The sequence below is a fragment of the Copadichromis virginalis genome, linkage group LG1 (assembly GCF_057382275.1).
Source record: "Copadichromis virginalis isolate Kocher_CV1m ecotype Utaka linkage group LG1, C_Virginalis_male_GT1.1, whole genome shotgun sequence".
Lineage (NCBI taxonomy): Eukaryota > Metazoa > Chordata > Actinopteri > Cichliformes > Cichlidae > Copadichromis > Copadichromis virginalis.
The window spans coordinates 16,272,582-16,292,365 of NC_140618.1; the positions used below are offsets into that span (position 1 = coordinate 16,272,582).

The window sequence follows — 19,784 nt, forward strand, 5'->3', positions numbered from 1 at the left end:
TTATATTTTGTATATCTAATAAGTTGGCTCTAAATTCATTCTACCTTCTTTTAATTATTTTTCATGCGTTCAACTTCATGAAAAATAAAATAAAAATCTTTTTTTGTATTTTTACTTTTTAAAGGCTGAAGACAACAGAGATATGTATCAGTACTGTTAATGGAAAACTTTTCTGAGCCTTTTACAGCACATGACACCTGTAAAAGTTTATTAATTCATTCCAGAGTCCAGTTGTGGTCTTTTTTTTAATTGTTGCATCAATCTGTCTCTATTGCTTTTGAATTCCTCATTCTCTGGGGTACTATATATTTGACACACTGCCTGCAAGCCTGCCTTTACTTGTTATGCTCATGAGAGGCACGCTGCTTAAACAAAAAATAAACCGCTTTATGTGCATTGGATGCATGACTCACGAATACAATGGATTTTTCTGTGTGAGACTGACGAACACTGGAGCACGATAGTGTCTGGTTAACTTTACTGTTGATATTTTAGACAATGATATGGTTTCCTTGAAGAAACCTGAGCTGGAGATCATTTCTCCAACTATATGAAACCTAAAATATAGGTTTCATAAAGCACTTCACTCAAATATGAAATATAGTAAAATACCACCAAGGTCAGTGCGTTATCCAGTAACTTGCCACGTCAAACATCAAATTTTCCTCTGACTAACACAAAGAACAAAAAGTTTAACTGCAGTTATTTAAGTCTTTAGACTGTAAATCACAACACTGTAACAATCCGCCTGTTATAAGGTCTGGCATTGTAAACATTATAGAAAATGGTCACATCAAGGCACCACAAATTATACCAGATAATGAATGCATACCAAACAAGGAAGGTTTAGAGAAACCAGTGTGCAATTATGAAACTGTGATTTGTGATTTGTAAATATAAATGTACTTCTAATGATCAGTGTACAGTATTATAACATTTTTATGCACTAAAATAAAGGAGTCCTTTCAGATACAGTCATAATACAGATAATTATAAGTTAAAGTTATATACAGAAAATTTTGATTCCAACGTACTTCACATGGAAAAAATGGATACAGATTTTCAGAAGCTTAATAACAAATTCTTCTTCTTCTTCTTCTTAATAATATTATTGATTGATCGCCTTGAGGCGACTGTTGTTGTGATTTGGCGCTATATAAATAAAATTGAATTGAATAGAATAATAATAATAATATTCATTGTCACCTCTTTATTCAGTCTCAGAGGTCTTTCAGTTTACCATAAATAAGTTAGTTACCTTAATCAACAAAGGCTCCCCATGATGCAGCAGAGCTGGTGTCCAGCAGCTCTCATCACACTGATGTTTTGATGCATTGTGGCGTCTAATTCTTCCACTGTCCACTCCACTCAGAGGTTTAAGCCTGGGATTCAAACGTTGATTCATTGTATCTTTGAAGAGAATTAGTCGGGCTGTGAAACTAAACTGAAGGTCTATTTTCTCACAAAACTAATGACTGCAACACAATATCCAGAATAAGACCAGTGCTCTCTCCACTGTAGGCTGCAATAGCTCAGTTCTGCCCATCTACTGGAGAAAATTTCTGAGTGTGTGTGAAAGCTTGTATTGTTTGTTTGTAGGGCAGACAAAGACACACACATTCACAGAGCCATCAATCAAAAGATAAAATAAAAAATACACAGCAAAGACGCCTTGCTCCCTAAGACAGGCCCCTTTAGGAAAAACATCAGAGAAATGATGGATGGAGTGTTTTTAAATGAAAGATAGAGACAGAACGAGCCAAACAATGAAGGAAGGTAGAAAGGACAAGAATGTTAGTAGGCCTAATGTTAGAGGAAAAGAAAGGATGCAGTCTTTTTTATCAGTCTCTGCTCTGTTGTAGGATGCAGGAGCTATATTTTGAGGAGCCTATCTGCACTTGCATTCAGTGCCACATAAAGCTGCCGTGTCGCAGCCTGTGAAATTGTACTGTGAAGACAGTAGCTTGATACAAGGACAGCGTGGGATTATTGTGTGTATGTGTGAGGATGACGTAGCCCTCAGCTGGTAGCATTCTCACATGTTAATCCCTGAGAGATTAGCTAGTATTTCACTCCCGTTAGCACACTATTTTTCCTCCCTTACTTTAATCCCTCATCATTCATCAGTCATGCAGTGGTTATCGCACTCTGTCTTTATTTACTGTTCCTGTGCATTATTCTCTTCACTTATTACACTCCGCTACTGTCTTCCTGCCTGTCTTCATCTTCAACGCATCATCTAATCTGTCATGAATGGATTAGCCTCACACTGATCACCGCACCTCTCATTAACCCAGTGCAGTATCATCAGATCAATAGCTTCAGATTAAATGTGTAAACAAACAACAACGCAAATTGTAAGTTTTGCCTAATGAAACTAATTTTAAAGTTGACCATAGACTGAAATTTCATCAGAAATGCCAAAACATACAATCTTTACTTCTTTTTTCTTTTAAATTAATTAATTAATAAACTTTCAACAGCAGTCTATCACTGGAGTTCTTCAGGTTACTGCTTGGACTGCTAATGCACCGAGCAGACATACAGATAAAGACACAGAAAGACTGGGCAAAGCTCCAGCCAGACAGATAAAAGGGACAAGGAGAATGACTAAAATGGCACAGATGGCCAGAGACAGTTAGAGAGAGAGAGAGAGAGCCGGGTGACCACAAGGACAGAGAATCAGTGTACAGTGACTGAACAGAGGATTGGTTGTTTTTATTGTCAGGAAATGTGGTCAGCAGCATTCCAGTCCTCCTCCTGCTCCCCATCAATAAACTAAGAAACTGCTGACTAACCCCCACAAGCAAGCAAGCAAACACACACACACACACACACACACACACACACACACACACACAATTTTGTAACAGTTGGCTGCACAGGTAATTGCTTTTAGTTAGAATAAGACTGATGCCCATGATATCAGTGTGTAAAGAGATTTGTGTCTACACGATATGACCGTGTATACTTTCTCTTTTGCGGAATATTACATATTTTCTACACACACTTACATATAAATCATCAGGTTCACAACTGTTACACAATATAAAGTCATTCTAAGGAGTGTCTATAAATCTTTAAGTAAAAGAGAGGAACAAAATGTATTTAACTACAACTTCTTATCAGTCATACACATGTTTATCTATGAAATCAGTTATTTAAATCCCAGACATGTCTTGGGGAAATAAAAGCTTGAATGATTTTCTACCTTTAAATTCAGACAAAAATGAAGTTATTTTTACTCAAACCTGATGAAATGATGAAAAACATCTCAATTCAATTCAATTCAATTTTATTTATATAGCGCCAAATCACAACAAAAGTCGCCTCAAGGCACTGAGAAAAACCCAACAATCATATGACCCCCTATGAGCAAGCATTTTGGCGACAGTGGGAAGGAAAAACGCCCTTTTAACAGGAAGAAACCTCTGGCAGAACCAGGCTCAGGGAGGGGCGGCCATCTGCTGCGACTGGTTGGGGTGAGAGAAGGAAGACACACAATTTAGTGTGGATTAAAATCCACACTCGATTGTTCAAAAATCTCTCTTAAAAGCCAGTTAATCCAAAACACTGCAGAGAGACAGGGGGGGAGAATAACAGAGTAAATTTCTCCCATATTTGCTTGATTGGCTTCCTCTAAAATCAACAACTGAAACTAAAATCCTTCTCCTTACATGCAAAGTCTTCAATAATTAGGCCCCATCACATCATTGAGACCTCATAGTATCATATTATCCATCAGAGCATTTAAGATCTTAGAGTTTCTAAAAGTAGAATAGGACGCTGAGCCTTTAGCTATCAGCTCCTTCTCCTTTAGATCCAGCTCCCAGTTTGGTTTTGGGACATGCACACTCTTTAGTTTTTAAGCTTGACACTTGTGTTTGTGCTGGATCAGGTGACCCTGAAGCGTTCTGTAGTTTTGCGATGCTTCTTCTCCACTCACCTATTTCCTCTCCACATGTGTTTATATGTTTCTGCTACCTGACAATAATTTTTGGCTTCTCTTTTCTAAAGTTTTGTTTTGTCCTTGTCTCTCTATGTTCATACTTCTCTTCTCTTACCCCTCACAGCCCACAGATTGCTGCCCCACCCCAAACATGGTTCTGACGGCAGTTTCTTCCTGTTTAAAGGATGTTCTTCCTCCCCAGTGTCACCAAGCACTTCCTCATAGGATTGTTGGGATTTTCTCATTTTGGCATGTGACCACACAGCTGTGACTGACATTTTCCCACAGCTAACTTGGTGACTGGAATGTGGAGGGTTTGGGTTTGAAGCATATATATTAAACCACAGTGGGTTGTCTTATGCCAGGTTTTCATTTCAGTTCAAATGACATTGTCCATTTATTGCAAACACAGATAACCGTGGATTAACACAGAAGGCTTATCAAGTTACATATATTTTATTTTATGTTATTTGTGAGCAGTAAAGATAATAGAAGAAGTTTTCTTCTATTTAACTTAACTAACATGGATTAAGTTAACTAAGCTGAAGCAAACATAGTGTCAGAGTGTTGACTGGCACACCCTTAATATAATAGTCAATTCAAACCAATTACAGTTCTTTTAAAATTTATTACAAACAGTGATTTAATCACAGGCAGCAATGCTTCCATCTTCCATCCACACAGTCTGAAACTCTCTTAGGCCAATACAGAATTTTGGTAGTGCAAAAAAACCCCAACAAAAACCCAACAAAGAAACAGCAGTGCAACTGAATGCAAAAAGTGAAAAAACATCTTCGGACATCTTTCTTTTTTCCAGGTGTGTGAAGTCAACGATCTCGCTTCTGCCTGGCTACAGCAGTAATCAGGGCAGCACCTTTCCCGCTGCCTTCCTCTGAAGGCAAGAAGGTCACGTTACACTGAGGAGCCAAAACTCTGGTAGTCTCTTGAAGGACTCCAGAAAAACTAGAAACAACAGAAAATGTTTTAACCAAGCTGTTTGAATAATTATGAAAGGTTAAAATGAAAGTACAGTATACACCTGACACACACCCAACACATCACTGCACCCAAAACAAACAAACAATATTTTTATTAAATTAACTCACTGTGGGTGTAGTTTGTAGAGTGCACCATCAACCCCTACAGTGATGTTCAGATGGTCCAGTCCTCGGTTCTCTCTGATCTTATCTACCACGGCTGCCATGCCTGCCCCACACAGCTCTGCTGCTCGGCGCGATACCGCTCCACATACCTAAGCAACAATGGAAACCTTTATCAATATTGCAACAGGTAACAGTCTCCTGGCGTCACAGTTTTCTCAGCCAGACAATGCACCACACAAATAATATGAAGAATATTACCCAACCTCAAGGTAAGGTTGAAGCAGAGAGCATATTTCTTTGAACTACTTCCCAAACTATATCTGATGATAACCTTATTTCTGTTACTGTAAAAAAAATTAATGAAAGCTGTCCATAAGTCCAAATTTTGTGGAAATTTCAAGTTGGGTATCTCAAAATTTAGCTCAGAATTTCAAGATATTAAAGAAAATTTTGACTTATGGGCAGCATTTTTTTTTAATTAATTTATTTAAATGGCAGAAAGCTTTTACAGTAAAGGCAGATGAAGAATCTTTCCAACAGCACAACTGATTGTTTGTTAATTTAAACTTATTTTAATCTGGATATCTGGACTGCTTTTAACCATCAGTTATGGTTAGCAAGACTGTTTATGTTCATTCATTTCAACCAGGTATCCATACTCTTAGGAAACAGTTTCCAGACTTTTATTCAAACATTTTAACTGTTAGTCAGAAAAATTATTATTCCCCAACTGGCTGCAAGAGAATTTTCAGACAAACATGAAAAATTAGAGGCTATCATGCCTGTATGCTAGCAACTAAAGAAATCACAAGCAGGTTTCTGATTCTTTGCAGCCAGTTTCACTCAGCGAGAGCCAGCAAAATGCAGAAACCACTTCCAAATAGTCGGGGAATACATACAGTACTTTCCCCTAGCAACTGGTGGCTGTATCACATCTAGTATGGCAGAAAAATCTAGAGCATTATGTACATGATGTGATGTGAGAAAAATCTGAGGGCTTCCTCTCTCCATTAATATCTGGAGGGTTGGATCGATACCAGAAATAACAATATAACAATGCTACTTTTCAAGGACAATGCTTAGTTTTAACAGTTGCTTACAAGGTTCAAAAGTCTGACAGTCACAGTCCTCCAATTCCTCGCTGAAATGAGACTTTCTGATGTCCACAAACAAAGTTGTAACCAATAACATTACTAAATATTTATTTTAGTGTACCCAGAGTTTGTCTAGTCTTTCTGTTGTGCAAGATGGCTCACCAACATGGCTTAATAATAATGATAATAATGGATTGCATTTATATAGCGCTTTTCTAGGCACCCAAAGCGCTTTACCACTATTCATTCACTCTCACATTCACACACTGGTGGAGGCAAGTTAATGGAGAAGACACAGAAAATTTCAGGTGCGTCTTTCTTTAAGATACCAACAGGCTAAATAAAAGTTGAGAGCCGTCTTTGGCCTCAGTGTTCCACTTTGCAAAAACCCTGTAAAACAGCCAAGGTTATTACAAATTACACCTGTGCATTGTTTGCACTAGATCAAAATATCTGCTGGAAGTAAGCGACGTGGTCCGGGTCAAAACACATACACAATGGCTTAATTGTTAAAATTTTTATACCTTGTAAAAGAGGAAAACATTGAATTTGTGATGCAGTCTGTAGGAGGTTACTGTGTGGCATGTTGCTTTTCTATCTTGTACCTCTTTGACAATGATGCTGTCATCGCAGGTACTGTTGAGCCCCAGGTGCTGGAGAATAGATCTGACTTGCAGTAGAGCCAAACGGTCACTGGAGGGAGACAACACAGTTACACAGCAGAAAATGCAATATTCATGTTAAATTATGAATACTTTAACATGAAAAAAATATCAAAAAATAGCACAAACATAGGCATCATTTGTCCTACCTCTCTATTTGTGACAGATATTTAGTTTGGAATATTCCAGGTGTTTTTAAGGTTTCCGTGACGCGTCCTCTGAACAGCAAACCTCCTCTTGTTAGATCCAGTAATACCTCTCGGACAATTTCACCTAAATACATCCCACTGGTGAGCTTTTCAAACCTATAAACACGAACATAAACTTGTAAAAATGTTGTGTGACCATCTCAACTTGCTACAAGTTACTGAATAAATCTCAAAAACATCAACTAACTACTACACGAGACACATATGTGTCACAGTATGTTTAAAAAAATCAGTCATAAAACATCAAATTTTATGTGTGTGCCTCAAGTAGGCGTCATCATACATACACAGTAAGGTGAGTGTAGCTAACCTTTGTTTTCCAGAGTTTACTGAGTTGTGGTCCACCTCAGCATCAAAAGGTGTGATGATGTCATCCAAGGATCCATCATCACCCAGACCCCCCCACTCCGTGTTTATACACATCTTTGATGTCTCAGAAGTCTCCGCCTTCTTATCTCCTTTTGACCCATCATCCTGATGAGAGAGGGAAACACACACACACATAAAGTGTTTAATTATGTTTTAACAATATGTTTTTAGCTCCCAACAAGCAAGTCCTTCCACCTTGTCCTCCACTGCTTCAGGTGTCTCCTCGTCTCCTTCTGTTTTCTGTTTCTTTTGTCTAATCTTCTCAATGTTCTTGAGTTCCTCCATGTAACAAGCATTTGACCCAGTTCCTGTAAAACAGACTCATATAGCTTATTTCCTTATTACATCAAATGTTATAATACTGTTCTTTGCATTTAAAATTCTTAAATGAACCATCATAACTATAAGCTTATTCTTAACTTAGCATTTCTTCACCCTTGAGGCCACATACCTGCAATCAGTCCAACTTCACACTGAGGGTCTTCATAGGCACAGCTCATCATTGTCCCAACTGTGTCATTGACCACTGCTACTATGTCCAAGTCATACTCCTGTGTGCGCACACCCACAAATGCATTGTAATGTTCCTGTTAGCCTAGACGTGTACCAATCTGATGTAATGTTTCTTCCCCTCATCTGTTTAAAACCTGGCCATCATTTTAAATCTTTACTCTGTTGTTTTTATTGACTCACGTTACGTCTTTTGATGGCCTCCCGTAGCAAGTTAACAACATCATGTCCTTCGCAGTCTGTGGCCTTGAAGCCTTTGGTCCAGCTAACCAGGATACCCTACAGAACATCCAAAGGTTGAAAAAGATTACAAACTGCTACAGAAATAATAATGCTACTGCTTTAGGAGTCTGTTTACATTTTTATTTAACAGAACAGTTCTGTAAATATAACATTCTGAGAACGTCGAATGATCAAGTGCCAAAAAGGCTAGTTCCACTTGAGGCTAGTCAGTGCCCATAGATTCATATTTTAAAATGCCCAACATCAGAGCAATAAGACAGTTGCACTGAGAGGTGATTTAAAACAAAAAACAACTTGTCTATCTGTGTGCTCGAGTTTTGGATGTTGTCGCTTTAATTAACAGACGACTGAGTGTCTGTTATTTCAATGGCCTCACCTGTGCTGATTCACTGAATTGTACCTCTCATCTGTGTTTGTAAGTGTTCATCTCTTTTGGAGCATTTCTCATGGAACTATAGCCAGTGAGTACAATTTATTTGTAAAGCACATTTAAATACAGCTATATATGTATGTGTGTAATTACATTGAAATACTCAAAGGTGGACATATGGACCATAAACAATAAGCAATAAACATAATGACAACAACAACCAGATGATCCTACAAATGTGGCACAGCGACTACAAAGGCTTTTTGTTTGAGCCGTGACCTTGGGACATGTTAAGGATCTTTGCCTATAGATCTAAGAGAGCTGAATGTAACTGAATGAGTTGATGATGATGTCTGTGATGCCCCACATCATCCATCTTACACGTGGCTTCCTGTGTGGTATGAGCTTGAACAACAAGTTTGTGCTTCAGTTTTCTATCAGTCTCTCAGTTAGTCTGTCAGTGTTTTGTCTTTATGTGTCCCTATACAGTTCACAGATGCAACCAAGCTATCTAGTGTTAACTGATAACAGGCCACCCTCTCATCCAAATATAATAACTTCTGGCTCCAAAAAACTAACAAGTTGGTGGCTAAAATGTTGAGGCTTCAAAATGCAGACTTTAGAAACCAGTGAGTGATGTCAGGTTTGCTACATCAATCTACAATCTGTGGCCTTTAACCTTTATGAGAGCAGCACTTTGAGGAAATCAGATACCAAATAATATACTCCACAGGACTTTGAACAACATCCAGCCTGGAAGGGAAACAACCGTGTGAACCAGTGTAATTTTAAGACAGTGTAAAGCTACAGTTTTCTTCTAATGAGCGGGTGTCACGATCCTGGGTCTTATGACCCAGTGTTTTGAGTTTTAGTTCTTTTGATGTTTATAGTGTATGTTTAAGCTTATTAAGTTTCCTATGTGCATTTGCTTATTAGTTCCCCCTTGTGTTTTCAACCCCTGTGAAGTCTCTCTTGCCCTCCGTGTGTTTCATGTCTGTGTGTCTTATGTTGTCAGGTCTGCGTCTCATTATATTTCCTGTTTTATTTTGAAGGGGTCCTGTGTTCCTATGTTCAATGTTTTTAGTGTTACTCTCTCCTTGTGTCGTTATGTTCATGTGTGTCAGCTGTTTCTCCATGTGTTCCCACTTCCCTCATTATCCGCCTGTGTGTATTTAGTCCGTGTGCTTTCAGTCATTCTTTGTCAGGTCGTCTGCTCATCCATGTCACTACTTCAGGAATCTATGTCAGTTCACCATGTTTAAGGTTTTTTCATGTTTAGTTTTAGTTCACCCAGTTTAGGTTATTGTTTAGTTTCACCAATGCCCTTTTGTTTGTACCCTTTTTGCTAGCCTCAATAAATGGCTTGATTTTTGTTAAATCCACGCCACGTTCAGTTTTTGGAGTCTGCGTTTTGGGTCCTTTTGTCAACACATACAGTCTGCCCTCGCCAGACTGTGACAGCGGGTCTAAATATTGTTACTTTTATCAGCACTATATGATGTTTCTAATTATTTAGAACAGGTTCAAGGTGGTTTGGTTGTCTAATAAGAATTATTTCCATCCATCGGTCAGTTTTCTTAACAGCTTATCCAACTGTATCTGAGGGCTGAAGCCTGTCCCAGCAGGGACACGGTGTGTTAAAGCAGGTCAAACTCGGACAGGTTGCCAGTCCCTCACAGGGCATACTATGTCTTTTTTTTTCTTCTTTTTGCCTGTCCCATTTGGTTCTTTAGCTGTCAGAATTCTTGTCTGAAGACCAACAAGGATACCCAATGGATTTATTTTGCCAAATCGATCATCGTGGCATTGCCGTATTGGTCTATTTGATCGACCTTTGTTTTTATTATTTATTTTATTTTATTTTCAGTTGTTACAGACGGGACAGACATGAGTGAGGGATAGGAAAGGGAGAAAGAAAGAGGAAGGAAAAGAAAAACAGAAGGGGAGAGGGACAGTGAGAAGTGGGGGGGGGGGAATCTCCTGGATCACCTGTTGAGAGAAAAAGAATAGAAAACAAGCAAAAAAAACCAAAGCAACATACTAAACACAACACCATCACATTAATCTAGCTAAGTGTAAACAGCAGTAAGTACTAAATATTCAATGTTGTTGTGCAGCACGCAGGACAGACGGCGCACAATGTGCTTTGAAGTAGCAGCCGAGAAAGGTTTAATTTAAGTCTACGAACAGTGAACATCCGTGTGCACACCTGTGTGGATCAGCGCGCTTGTATTCAAATGGTTTCCACATGTAATGGTCTGCAAGAGGATGTAGAGAGCCATAGCCCCGTCCCCCAGGGCATGAAGCAGGCATGGAGGCATGCCTGCTTCATGGAGGAGGAGGAGGCCTGACCGAGCAACAGGCGCCAGGTAGCCACCGGGAGTGAGCTGGTACATACCTCAGCGCCCAGTCCCGGACACCAAGAACCACCAATGCACCGACCCCTGAGGGCATCAGTCACCGGCAGGGAGTGTGGTGAGGGGAGATAGGCCCTGGAGGGCCTGGGAGTTCCCAGAGAGGTGGAGTCTAAACTGACATATAGACACAGACACAAACATGCATTCCCACCCTCATGCACACATATACAAACACTCAGCACTCACCCAACGTAAGGATTGACATAAATGGACATGTACACACAATCACACTCCCCAAACATACTCTATACCCCGGGTCCAGGTACCCTCGCCCCCAGAGGGGGAAACAGAACCCAGACCCAAGAGATGTTACCCTTCCCCCCGGGGTGGAGGCAAGCAGACCGTCCCAGGCTCCGCAGCAGCAGGGAGGCCAATCGGACAGCCAACATCTCCTCCCAGCCCCCCCGCCGGCTAGCAGAGAACGGGGGTGTGTGAAGACCCCATACCTCCCTCCTCCCGCTCATGTGTAGTGTTGCTGCGTGTTGTTCTAAAGTGCATTTAAAACAAGGGAGAGCATGGTGCTGCTGCCAGAGAGCAGCAGGTGTTAGCACGGCCCCTCCCGAGAACCCTCAATGTCTACATGGATTTAAAATTGAGAGGTGGGCACCGGCGCCAGAGGTAGGTTTGAGTACACAGACCGTCCACTGTACGCCGTTAACGTGCCCACCCTCAAGGCCCTATATATATGTGTGTGTTATGAGAGTGTAAGTAATGTGGATGTCTAAGTTGTGAGATAAAATTGAGGCACAGGTGGCCAGAAGGGGACAGAGGGGAGGGGGGGGGGATGTCTCCCTTGCACCCTGGTGACACACCCGCACCCCAAGGCCCTACCTGTGTGGGTGAGTGTGGTGGAGCGGGAAGAGGGAGGTAGCCGGGGATGGGGAGGAAAAGGAGGGAGGGGAGGATGCCCCTCCCTAGGGCCAGCTCCCCCGCTGACCCCAGTAGGCACCCCTGTCCTCTGGTACCCACCAAGGCAAGGGAGCCCAGGTCCAGGTCATCTCCCAGACTACACAAGACAACAGACACCCAGGTTAAGTTTATTCTCCACCTCTCCTATGTCTCTCCCCCACCTGCAGAGTGGACTCCTGCAAGGATGGAACAACCTCCCCGCCAGTTGAAGAGCCCCCCAGTTAGGCCGATGCACAAGAGGCCCCCTGCGCCAGGGCTGAGCCCCCGTGCACCCACCCGCCCACAACCTCGGTGACACACCGACGAGGACCGAAGCCCCCAAGGCCCAGCCAGAGCCCCAGCACGGAGGCGAAGCACCCCCGAACCCCAAACCCCCACGCCTGCCCCCGATCCACTCAGGGGCAGCCAGGCCACCAGGCCAGGGCATACTATTTCTAATTTAACCACTTTGATACAAAGTCTAGCTTATTGTGTTTTACTGCTTCACTGTAAAATAAGGTGCAGCCAGGTTTTCTGTGGCTGCAACAAACGATTTTGACGTACCGTGTCAATGGCCGTCTGCTCACAGGGGAAAGAGAAGGTGAAGCCTGCTGGAAGATGTGCTTTCTTCATCCCCATGTAGTCCAGGAAGTCACTCACGTATTGCGCTAAATGATCAAACAGCTGGAGACAAACAGAGAGAGAAAAAAACAAACAAACTGTGTGTTAGATTTTCAGTACTGTTTTAGAAGAATTCAACCCTACCTCGTTTAGACAACACTGTCAGCAGTGTACAACTTCTTATAATTAATTTAATTACTTAATGACTAAACCCAGTTTGATGCTTTCTGTCAGGGTGCTGACGATATATGCATGTTTCTCACCTCTTCTCCTGTTCCCTGCATTATCTCCAGCGGTACAGTGTAGATTTTATGGTAAAGCCGTGTGTTGTTTTGAAGGCCTTTCTTGAATTTGACCAGCATAGCTCTGAAGTTGGTTCCTCCCAGATCCAAAGCAAGATATTTTCCACGCTCTGGTTAAAAAAATAATAATTATGATCTTTGTTTATATTTTAAAAATACAAACTTCCTAAAAAAGTTTTTAACAAAGCAGTTACATCTTTGCGAAAGCTAGAGGTGACGCTGAATGTATTGATTGTGAAGCTGCTGTTTGGGTTTGATTAAGAGGCCTGTAAGAACGTCAGCGTTTGTCTCTGACCTGTGCCATCAGGTGTATGGTAAACGTAAGAGGGCAGCATCTTAACTGCTGAGGGGCCTTTGTTCTTTAGCCCTGCCTCCAGCCCTGCTCTCATCGTGGCCTTGACCAACTGGAGCTGCTCTTGACTCAGTTTGAAGGGAGCCAGTGTCTCATCCACCTGGAAAACCAGAGATACTGTTTATCAGATATTTAAGCCCTTCTTTTTTATTTCACCTGTGAAGAATCACACAAACACAGACATACAACTTGCAGCGCTCTAACCTGTCTCTTCCGTGATGCCAAGCGTTGGGCAACTGCTGTTACCAGGGCAGCCCCTTTGCTGCTGCCGCTGTCCGAGAGGACGAATCTAACCTGGCACTCAGGAAGCAACCGGCGCACCACCTTATGGAGACGTTTAGCATACCTGGAATAGAAGTGACAGAAACACAAAACATTCGATATTTCATCAGGCTATTTTAGATGTTTGTTAAGAAGTATTTATATTAGTGATCTGCAGCTCATCAAGTAAGAGAGGACATGATGCTGTTATGTCCAAACTCTTCATCAAGGCCCTGTTTGTTGTGTTGGGTTCGCTGACTTTATCAGAGGTGATCAGGGCATCACTATCATACACATCATCCACTGGATTCCAAAGTTCAGTTTTTCAAGCCTTGTCGGGATTTTCTTCACTCACTGAAAGTGATGATTGGGATGCTGAGATGCTAAAACCATGACTGAGACCTCAGGTCGAAGAGCAAAGAAGCCACGGCAGGTTTTCCATAGGCTTCTATACAGGCTTCTTTTTATCCACTGCTGGCCATCAGAGAGATTAAGGCAATTCCACAGAGCCAGAATAGTCCATCTTTTATTTACAGCCTATAGTTGAGGTCAAATTGTGCACATGAGGATTCTCATTGTGTATGAGTGGTGAGTGCAGTGCTGAGCTGTGGTACTGTGTGGTTGATGTTAGGTTAAACTCACGTGTGACAAATTTACCCCAATCATTTAACAGCTTATGTCTTTGGTCATTTATTTAATCCATTGCTTAACTCTAGTTTCTACTCAAGGCTCTTTGTGAGTGAAGTTTAATTGATTTTGCTTCAAACTTTTATTTATTTTGGATTTTTTTAAAAATATCAGAAACTTTTTACAGCAGCCATTAGTCATAGTTAGAAAGGAAGAGAACTGTTGAGAGTACTGGCTCTTTTTGTGTTATATCAGTTACATATTTATTAATCTCAGTAGTTGTAAACTAATATGGGTTTGAGTGATTTCCACACTGACTTACTGCGGATGTGTCTTGTACACAGTTCCGTCCACTCCCACAGTGATCCTCAATGCCCTCAAATGCCGGTTTTGCTTGATTCGGGTTAAGATGGCAGCCAGCCCCGCGGCCACCAGATTGGAGGACCTGAAGGACACGATGGTGCTGATGTGTTGAACAGCAACGCAGTCATCTTGTGATGGGTTCAAACCGAGCTCCACGAGAATATCTCTGGTGTTCTTCAGACCATTTTTGTACCTGAGACAAATGAATATTTATGGCATTCATGCTGTTTTTGGACAGACGCCAGGTGACCAAGAGAGATAAAGACAGCTTACTCCTCCATGGCTGCCACGTGTGCTGTGGTTATCTTCCCTTTGGTCCTCAGGGCATCAGGCACGAGTCCATCAAACAGCTGTCCCAGTTTAGCCATCTTTAACACAACCAGCCTCACTAGCTCACCCAGATACATCCCACTGACCATCTTCTCAAAGCTACAATAGACCAGAAAAGGGTAAAAGGTTTATACAGAGTTCTACAGTACTGAGCAAACATCTTAAGCCACTCATTTCTGAAAGCTCTTCAGAGTTTTTCTTTAGATATTCGTTGCTTTTTCACTTTTTAGTCCCGTCCTTGTATCAGACACTTTTTCAATTAATGTTTTTTTTTTTCAGTTTGATAAGCCAACAATGGACATTTGTTCAAGCATTAAAAAGACACCTAACTGAAGGGATGAAACGGCGCTTTTAAATTGAGCCGTTTGTTAGCCTGTCACAAAAAACTATTTCCCATTTCATTAGTTGAATCTATGAAAAATCCCCAAAATGCCACAGGTTGACAAGCATAAAATGGTAATATTGAACCAAGAAGCTGAGACCCAGACAGCTAGAACTGAAAAGCTGGCATTTCTCAGCACGATGTGCAGTGTGTCCTTAAGAAAACTGGAAACTGGACAAGTGGAGGACAAAAAAAAAAAAGCATGAATGCTAAATCGACATCAGAAGAACATTATCCAAAAGTCACGTATGGCAAAATACACAAAAACTGGACTGAAAATTAGTATCAACAGGATTTATGGAGTGAGTAATCCAAATTTGAAAGTTCTGGTTTAATTGTGAAGCTGGATGGAGATGATCAGAAGAAAGGTACAACAGTGTGTGTCTATAGCCATCTGTAAAATATGGTGGTGCCTGTCATTGCTTGGGATTGCATTTCAGCAGGCTGCGTTGAGGATTACAAATACAGAAAAATACCATCAGATCAGATTTTGACACCATGCAATAACATTAGGAAAGATTCTGATTGGCATCTGTCTGATTATCAGCATGATAATGATCCCAAACACACTCCCACTTGGAACAGTATCAGTCATGGACTGGCCTCCCCAGAACCCAGACCTTAATATCACTGAAGCAGTGTGTGATCTTCTTGGCAGAACAAAAGGCAGCCATCATCCAAAGAAAAGTCCTCCAAGAAGCCTGGAGAACTATCCCTTACTCTAAGAAATTACAAGAAAACTTCCCTAAGAAAGTTGCACCTATTTCAAATTTATCTTTGGAAGTCATAAAGAAATGAAGGACGTCTTAATGGACACACTATTTTATATCAAAAGAAAAGACAAAGCTGCTTTCCTTACATTTGTTTTCCAGGATTGATAGAGGTTGCATCAACATCCTGATCAAACTCTGTTATGTAATCACTCAGGGCCCCATCGTCCCCAAAGCCTCCCCACTCGGTGTTCACACACATCCTGCCCTCGTCTCCCTCCACCAGGTCAACATGACGCAGCTCCTCCATGTAACACGCGTTGGTGCCTGTGCCTGTAAGCACCCAAACACACAGGATACATAGACTGATTCCATTAAGATTACTACAATAAACAGGATACGTTAATGGTTCTGTCTATACTTCACATCTAATTCAATATCCACACATGCACAGCAAACCACCAGAGGGAGCAAGATGACTATGGGTAAGTGTGCTTTGTCTTCTCTTGCAAAATATTGTCATTGTTTCCATGTGTTTGCACAAAAAACATAAATAAGAATTAATCTAAAAATATTTAAACGTGTTTTGCAAAAGTTAAAACACAAAGTTTGGAGTAGATTTGCAGAATCAGAGTTATTGATGCCTTTTGCATTTACAGTCAGCACTATTTCCTGTCACTAATATGCAGTTATCTTTGATTAGATAATATCTATTAGCTATGTTTAGATAATTATGCATCAATCGTAAGGGCTCCAAAGGCTCACTAGATAAAAAAGAAACCAGAATAAAACCTAATTTATAATACAGAATTTTGGTTTCAAGCTTTTTCTAGTTTTAATGCAGAACATTTGCTTTGTTTTACTGAACACTGGATAACTTTATGCTTATTTAAATGAACTACAGAAGAAGTTTAGAGTGATGGCTGCTCATGTACATGTCACACTCATACAAAACAATAGTTTCTGTAAAAGGACACAAGAGACTAGTTGAATTATGTGAATCTACTTACCAATGATGAGCCCTACATCGCAGTACTGATCATCAAAACCACAGGTCATCATTGTCGCCACAGTATCATTAACCATCGCTAACACTTCTATGTCCATTCCCTGCAGAGGGCGTTATTAAAGAGATAAACCAGGTTATACTGTTCAGTTTACATAGTGGGTATCAGATGGGTTCAACTCTTTATTTTTCCACTTCATCTTACGTTATATTTCTCATCATGTCTCAGTTTCTGCAGATAGTTTATGGGTAAATTATGGAAGCAAGCACTGGCAACCCACCCCAGTTCTGTCAATAGCCTCTCTGAGAGCCTGGACCACATCTTTCCCCTGAAGGCCTCGAGCCCGGCAGTTCTTACTCCAGCTCAACAGTAATCCCTGCAAGAGGAAAAAAGTGGTTCGAATGATTATGGGATCTAAATCTAAAAAGACAGACAGATGTCAGCACGTGGAGTATAACACACTACAGGTACAGCTCATGAAAACCAGATGTCTCGATGTAGAGAGTCATACCTTATCCAAGCGGGTCTGTTCGCAGGGGAAGGAAAAAGTGAATGCCAGAGGATGTTTCTTATCCAGACTGATGTTCTTTACGTGAAGAAAGTCCTTCAGAGATTCTGACACATGGTCAAATAACTACATACACAAAGACAATGAAGAGGGAGAAGTTCAAATCTCTTCTTCTTGCTTGTTGAATCCTCCTCAAATCTACTTTCAGATCTTTTTATTCTTACCTCTGGTGCTCTCCCATTGAACAGCTCCTTTGACATAGGGTATATCTTCTCCTCCATCTCCACTCCTCCCTTCCTGACCCCCATCCCCTCTCTCACCTTAACCTGGAGCACCTTAAACTTGGAGCCTCCAAGATCCAGTGCCAGAAACTGTCCCTTCTCTGCAAGAGTGGTTGAAAGAGAAGGAAGATCTTTAATCTCTTGCTTTTACTTCAAAACAATGGCAGTCTTCTTCTTTTTTTTAAGATCTGCCCAGCAGCCCTAATAAAAGGGACATTAACACGAGTAACCTGAGCCATCAGGAGTGGAGCGGACATGTGTCGGCAGCATTTTTACAGCTGCGGCGGCCGAACTTTCAGCTGAGAGCCCCTTCTTCATTTCAGCCTGGAAACGAGCTGAGATATCAATTAACTGGTCATCATGGAGGCGCATTGCATGCAGAAACCTGTCGACCTGAAAGAGACACAGAACACAGAGAGCAAAACAAAGTGAGATGTACCGCTGGATTTTCACTCGAACAAGAAGGGATGAAAGAGAGAAAAATGTATATTTCTCTCTCTCTCATTTGTATTTTGTGGACTTTCTTATTAGGTGTCAGACTAGTTTTGCTTCTCTCATTCAGTTACTTTTCTTTTTATATCCTCTGTTACTGTTACATGCCTCATCACAGCTTTATAATATTACATATCAAAATTCACCAGAATCAATTTGAACATCTGATCAACAGAGAAAAAGTTTAAAAAAGCAACTTTTTTCTTGTATTTCAGATATGAAGGATTTTTTTCATGTATCTGATGTTTTGAATTTTGGGGTTAATAATCTGAATTTGAAACTCAGTGATGTTGTAACAGTAACTCAACATGCCAAACTGTCTCTGTAAATGAGTTAGGAAGTAGTACAAAACAAAAAAGCTGAAGATCATCAGCCACACCCCGTGTGCTGTATTCACAGCTGAACCGTCGCCGTGGAGCATGTGCTCATAGGACAACACCCTGAGGTTTTACGATATAAGTGCCAGAGTGTGAGTGTAGCGTGAGCGAGGACAGTGCGATTGTAGGAGTGTCCATACTTTGTCCCGGGTGAAAATGTGCGATCCAATGTGGACTAAGAGGAGCAGCGACACTGCCAGGGAAAGTTGTTAATGATTGTTCAGATAAAGATAAATGGTGACACAGTGACTAATGATCCCACATTTCACCTTGATCATTTATATTACTCTACTGACTTCTGCCATGTCTCGTTGACTTAATTTTAGTCACGTGCATTTCTGCAAATCCTCAAAGAAATCATCAGAGATTTGTCCTTCTTTTAATCACTTTCTCTTTCTGGATAAATCCTGATAGAACTGCCCAAGAAGTAAATCAGGAAACAACACATTAGAAGAGTAAGTTTGTCATTGGTGGCAAATATATCTCTGATGATTAATGTAGCGAGTAGAGTTGCATTTAAAATACGATTTCCAATCAAGAGCATAAATTCAGTGCATTAGCAGCTTACACTTTCATAACTGAGAAGACTTTAAATAACTGTAGAGCTTCAAACCCCCTCATTACCAGGGCTGTATTAATTATATGCACTGTTTGAAACAGACTTGTGTTTGTGTGTGTAGCACTCACCTTCTTTGTGGGGTCCTCCTGGAGTTTGGAGAAAAAGAAGGAAATGAGATGAACAGCCAACATCTTCACTGATAAGAATCACCACAAAGTCTTCCAGCTATTCTTTGATACTGTCAGCGTGCGTGACAGGTGAACACACTTCACTAAAATAAGGAAAAATGTGTTTTCCCCCCAATCCTTTCCACTCTGCTAGGTGTTATTTCTTTTTACGTTTGTGCTCTCATTGTCTCTTGCCGAGTCCACTGAGCAGATACCAGCCTCTGCACCAATTCAATGATTAACAGCAAGCACAACCTCCTTTCTACAATCATTTCCTTTAATGTGTCAGATACAGGCTTGCTTAGTGTTTTCGTCATAGTTGCTCGAGTGACTTTTCCTAAATTTTGAACTGAAGATTTTAGGAAACTAAAATATTTGAAATCCCCCCTGCGGTGCACTGTAAGTGATGCACCTTGGCCTCATTAGACAAATTTGTAAGACAAATTAATAATGCAAAAAATAATAAATATATTATAAAATACACAAACTGCATGTATGCACTGTATATTTTGGGAATAAATATATTTTTAAAAAAGGAGACAGTATATATTATGTTGCAGTAAAACCCCATTTTAGAAAACCTTCAGGCTCTTTTTGTTTCCTTCCCCTTGCATGAGCTGCAAATCACATT

General features: G+C 40.8%; 1 protein-coding gene across 1 annotated transcript; it reads right to left on the bottom strand.

Moving 5' to 3' along the window:
- Positions 1 to 4,331: 4,331 nt before the first annotated feature.
- Positions 4,332 to 19,328, bottom strand: LOC146718536 (hexokinase HKDC1-like). The gene is made up of 21 exons (XM_085452695.1): positions 19,115 to 19,328; positions 17,789 to 17,951; positions 17,502 to 17,659; positions 17,281 to 17,403; positions 17,050 to 17,145; positions 16,773 to 16,872; positions 15,912 to 16,095; positions 14,614 to 14,769; positions 14,300 to 14,533; positions 13,294 to 13,435; positions 13,033 to 13,189; positions 12,699 to 12,847; positions 12,379 to 12,498; positions 8,080 to 8,175; positions 7,838 to 7,937; positions 7,582 to 7,694; positions 7,328 to 7,491; positions 6,958 to 7,113; positions 6,752 to 6,839; positions 5,056 to 5,201; positions 4,332 to 4,912 (listed from the first exon to the last, which is right to left on the bottom strand). The coding sequence occupies exons 1-21, from the start codon at positions 19,175 to 19,177 to the stop codon at positions 4,777 to 4,779; spliced, it is 2,844 nt and encodes a 947-aa protein (XP_085308821.1). The 5' UTR covers positions 19,178 to 19,328; the 3' UTR covers positions 4,332 to 4,776.
- Between the last annotated feature and the right edge of the window lie 456 nt (positions 19,329 to 19,784).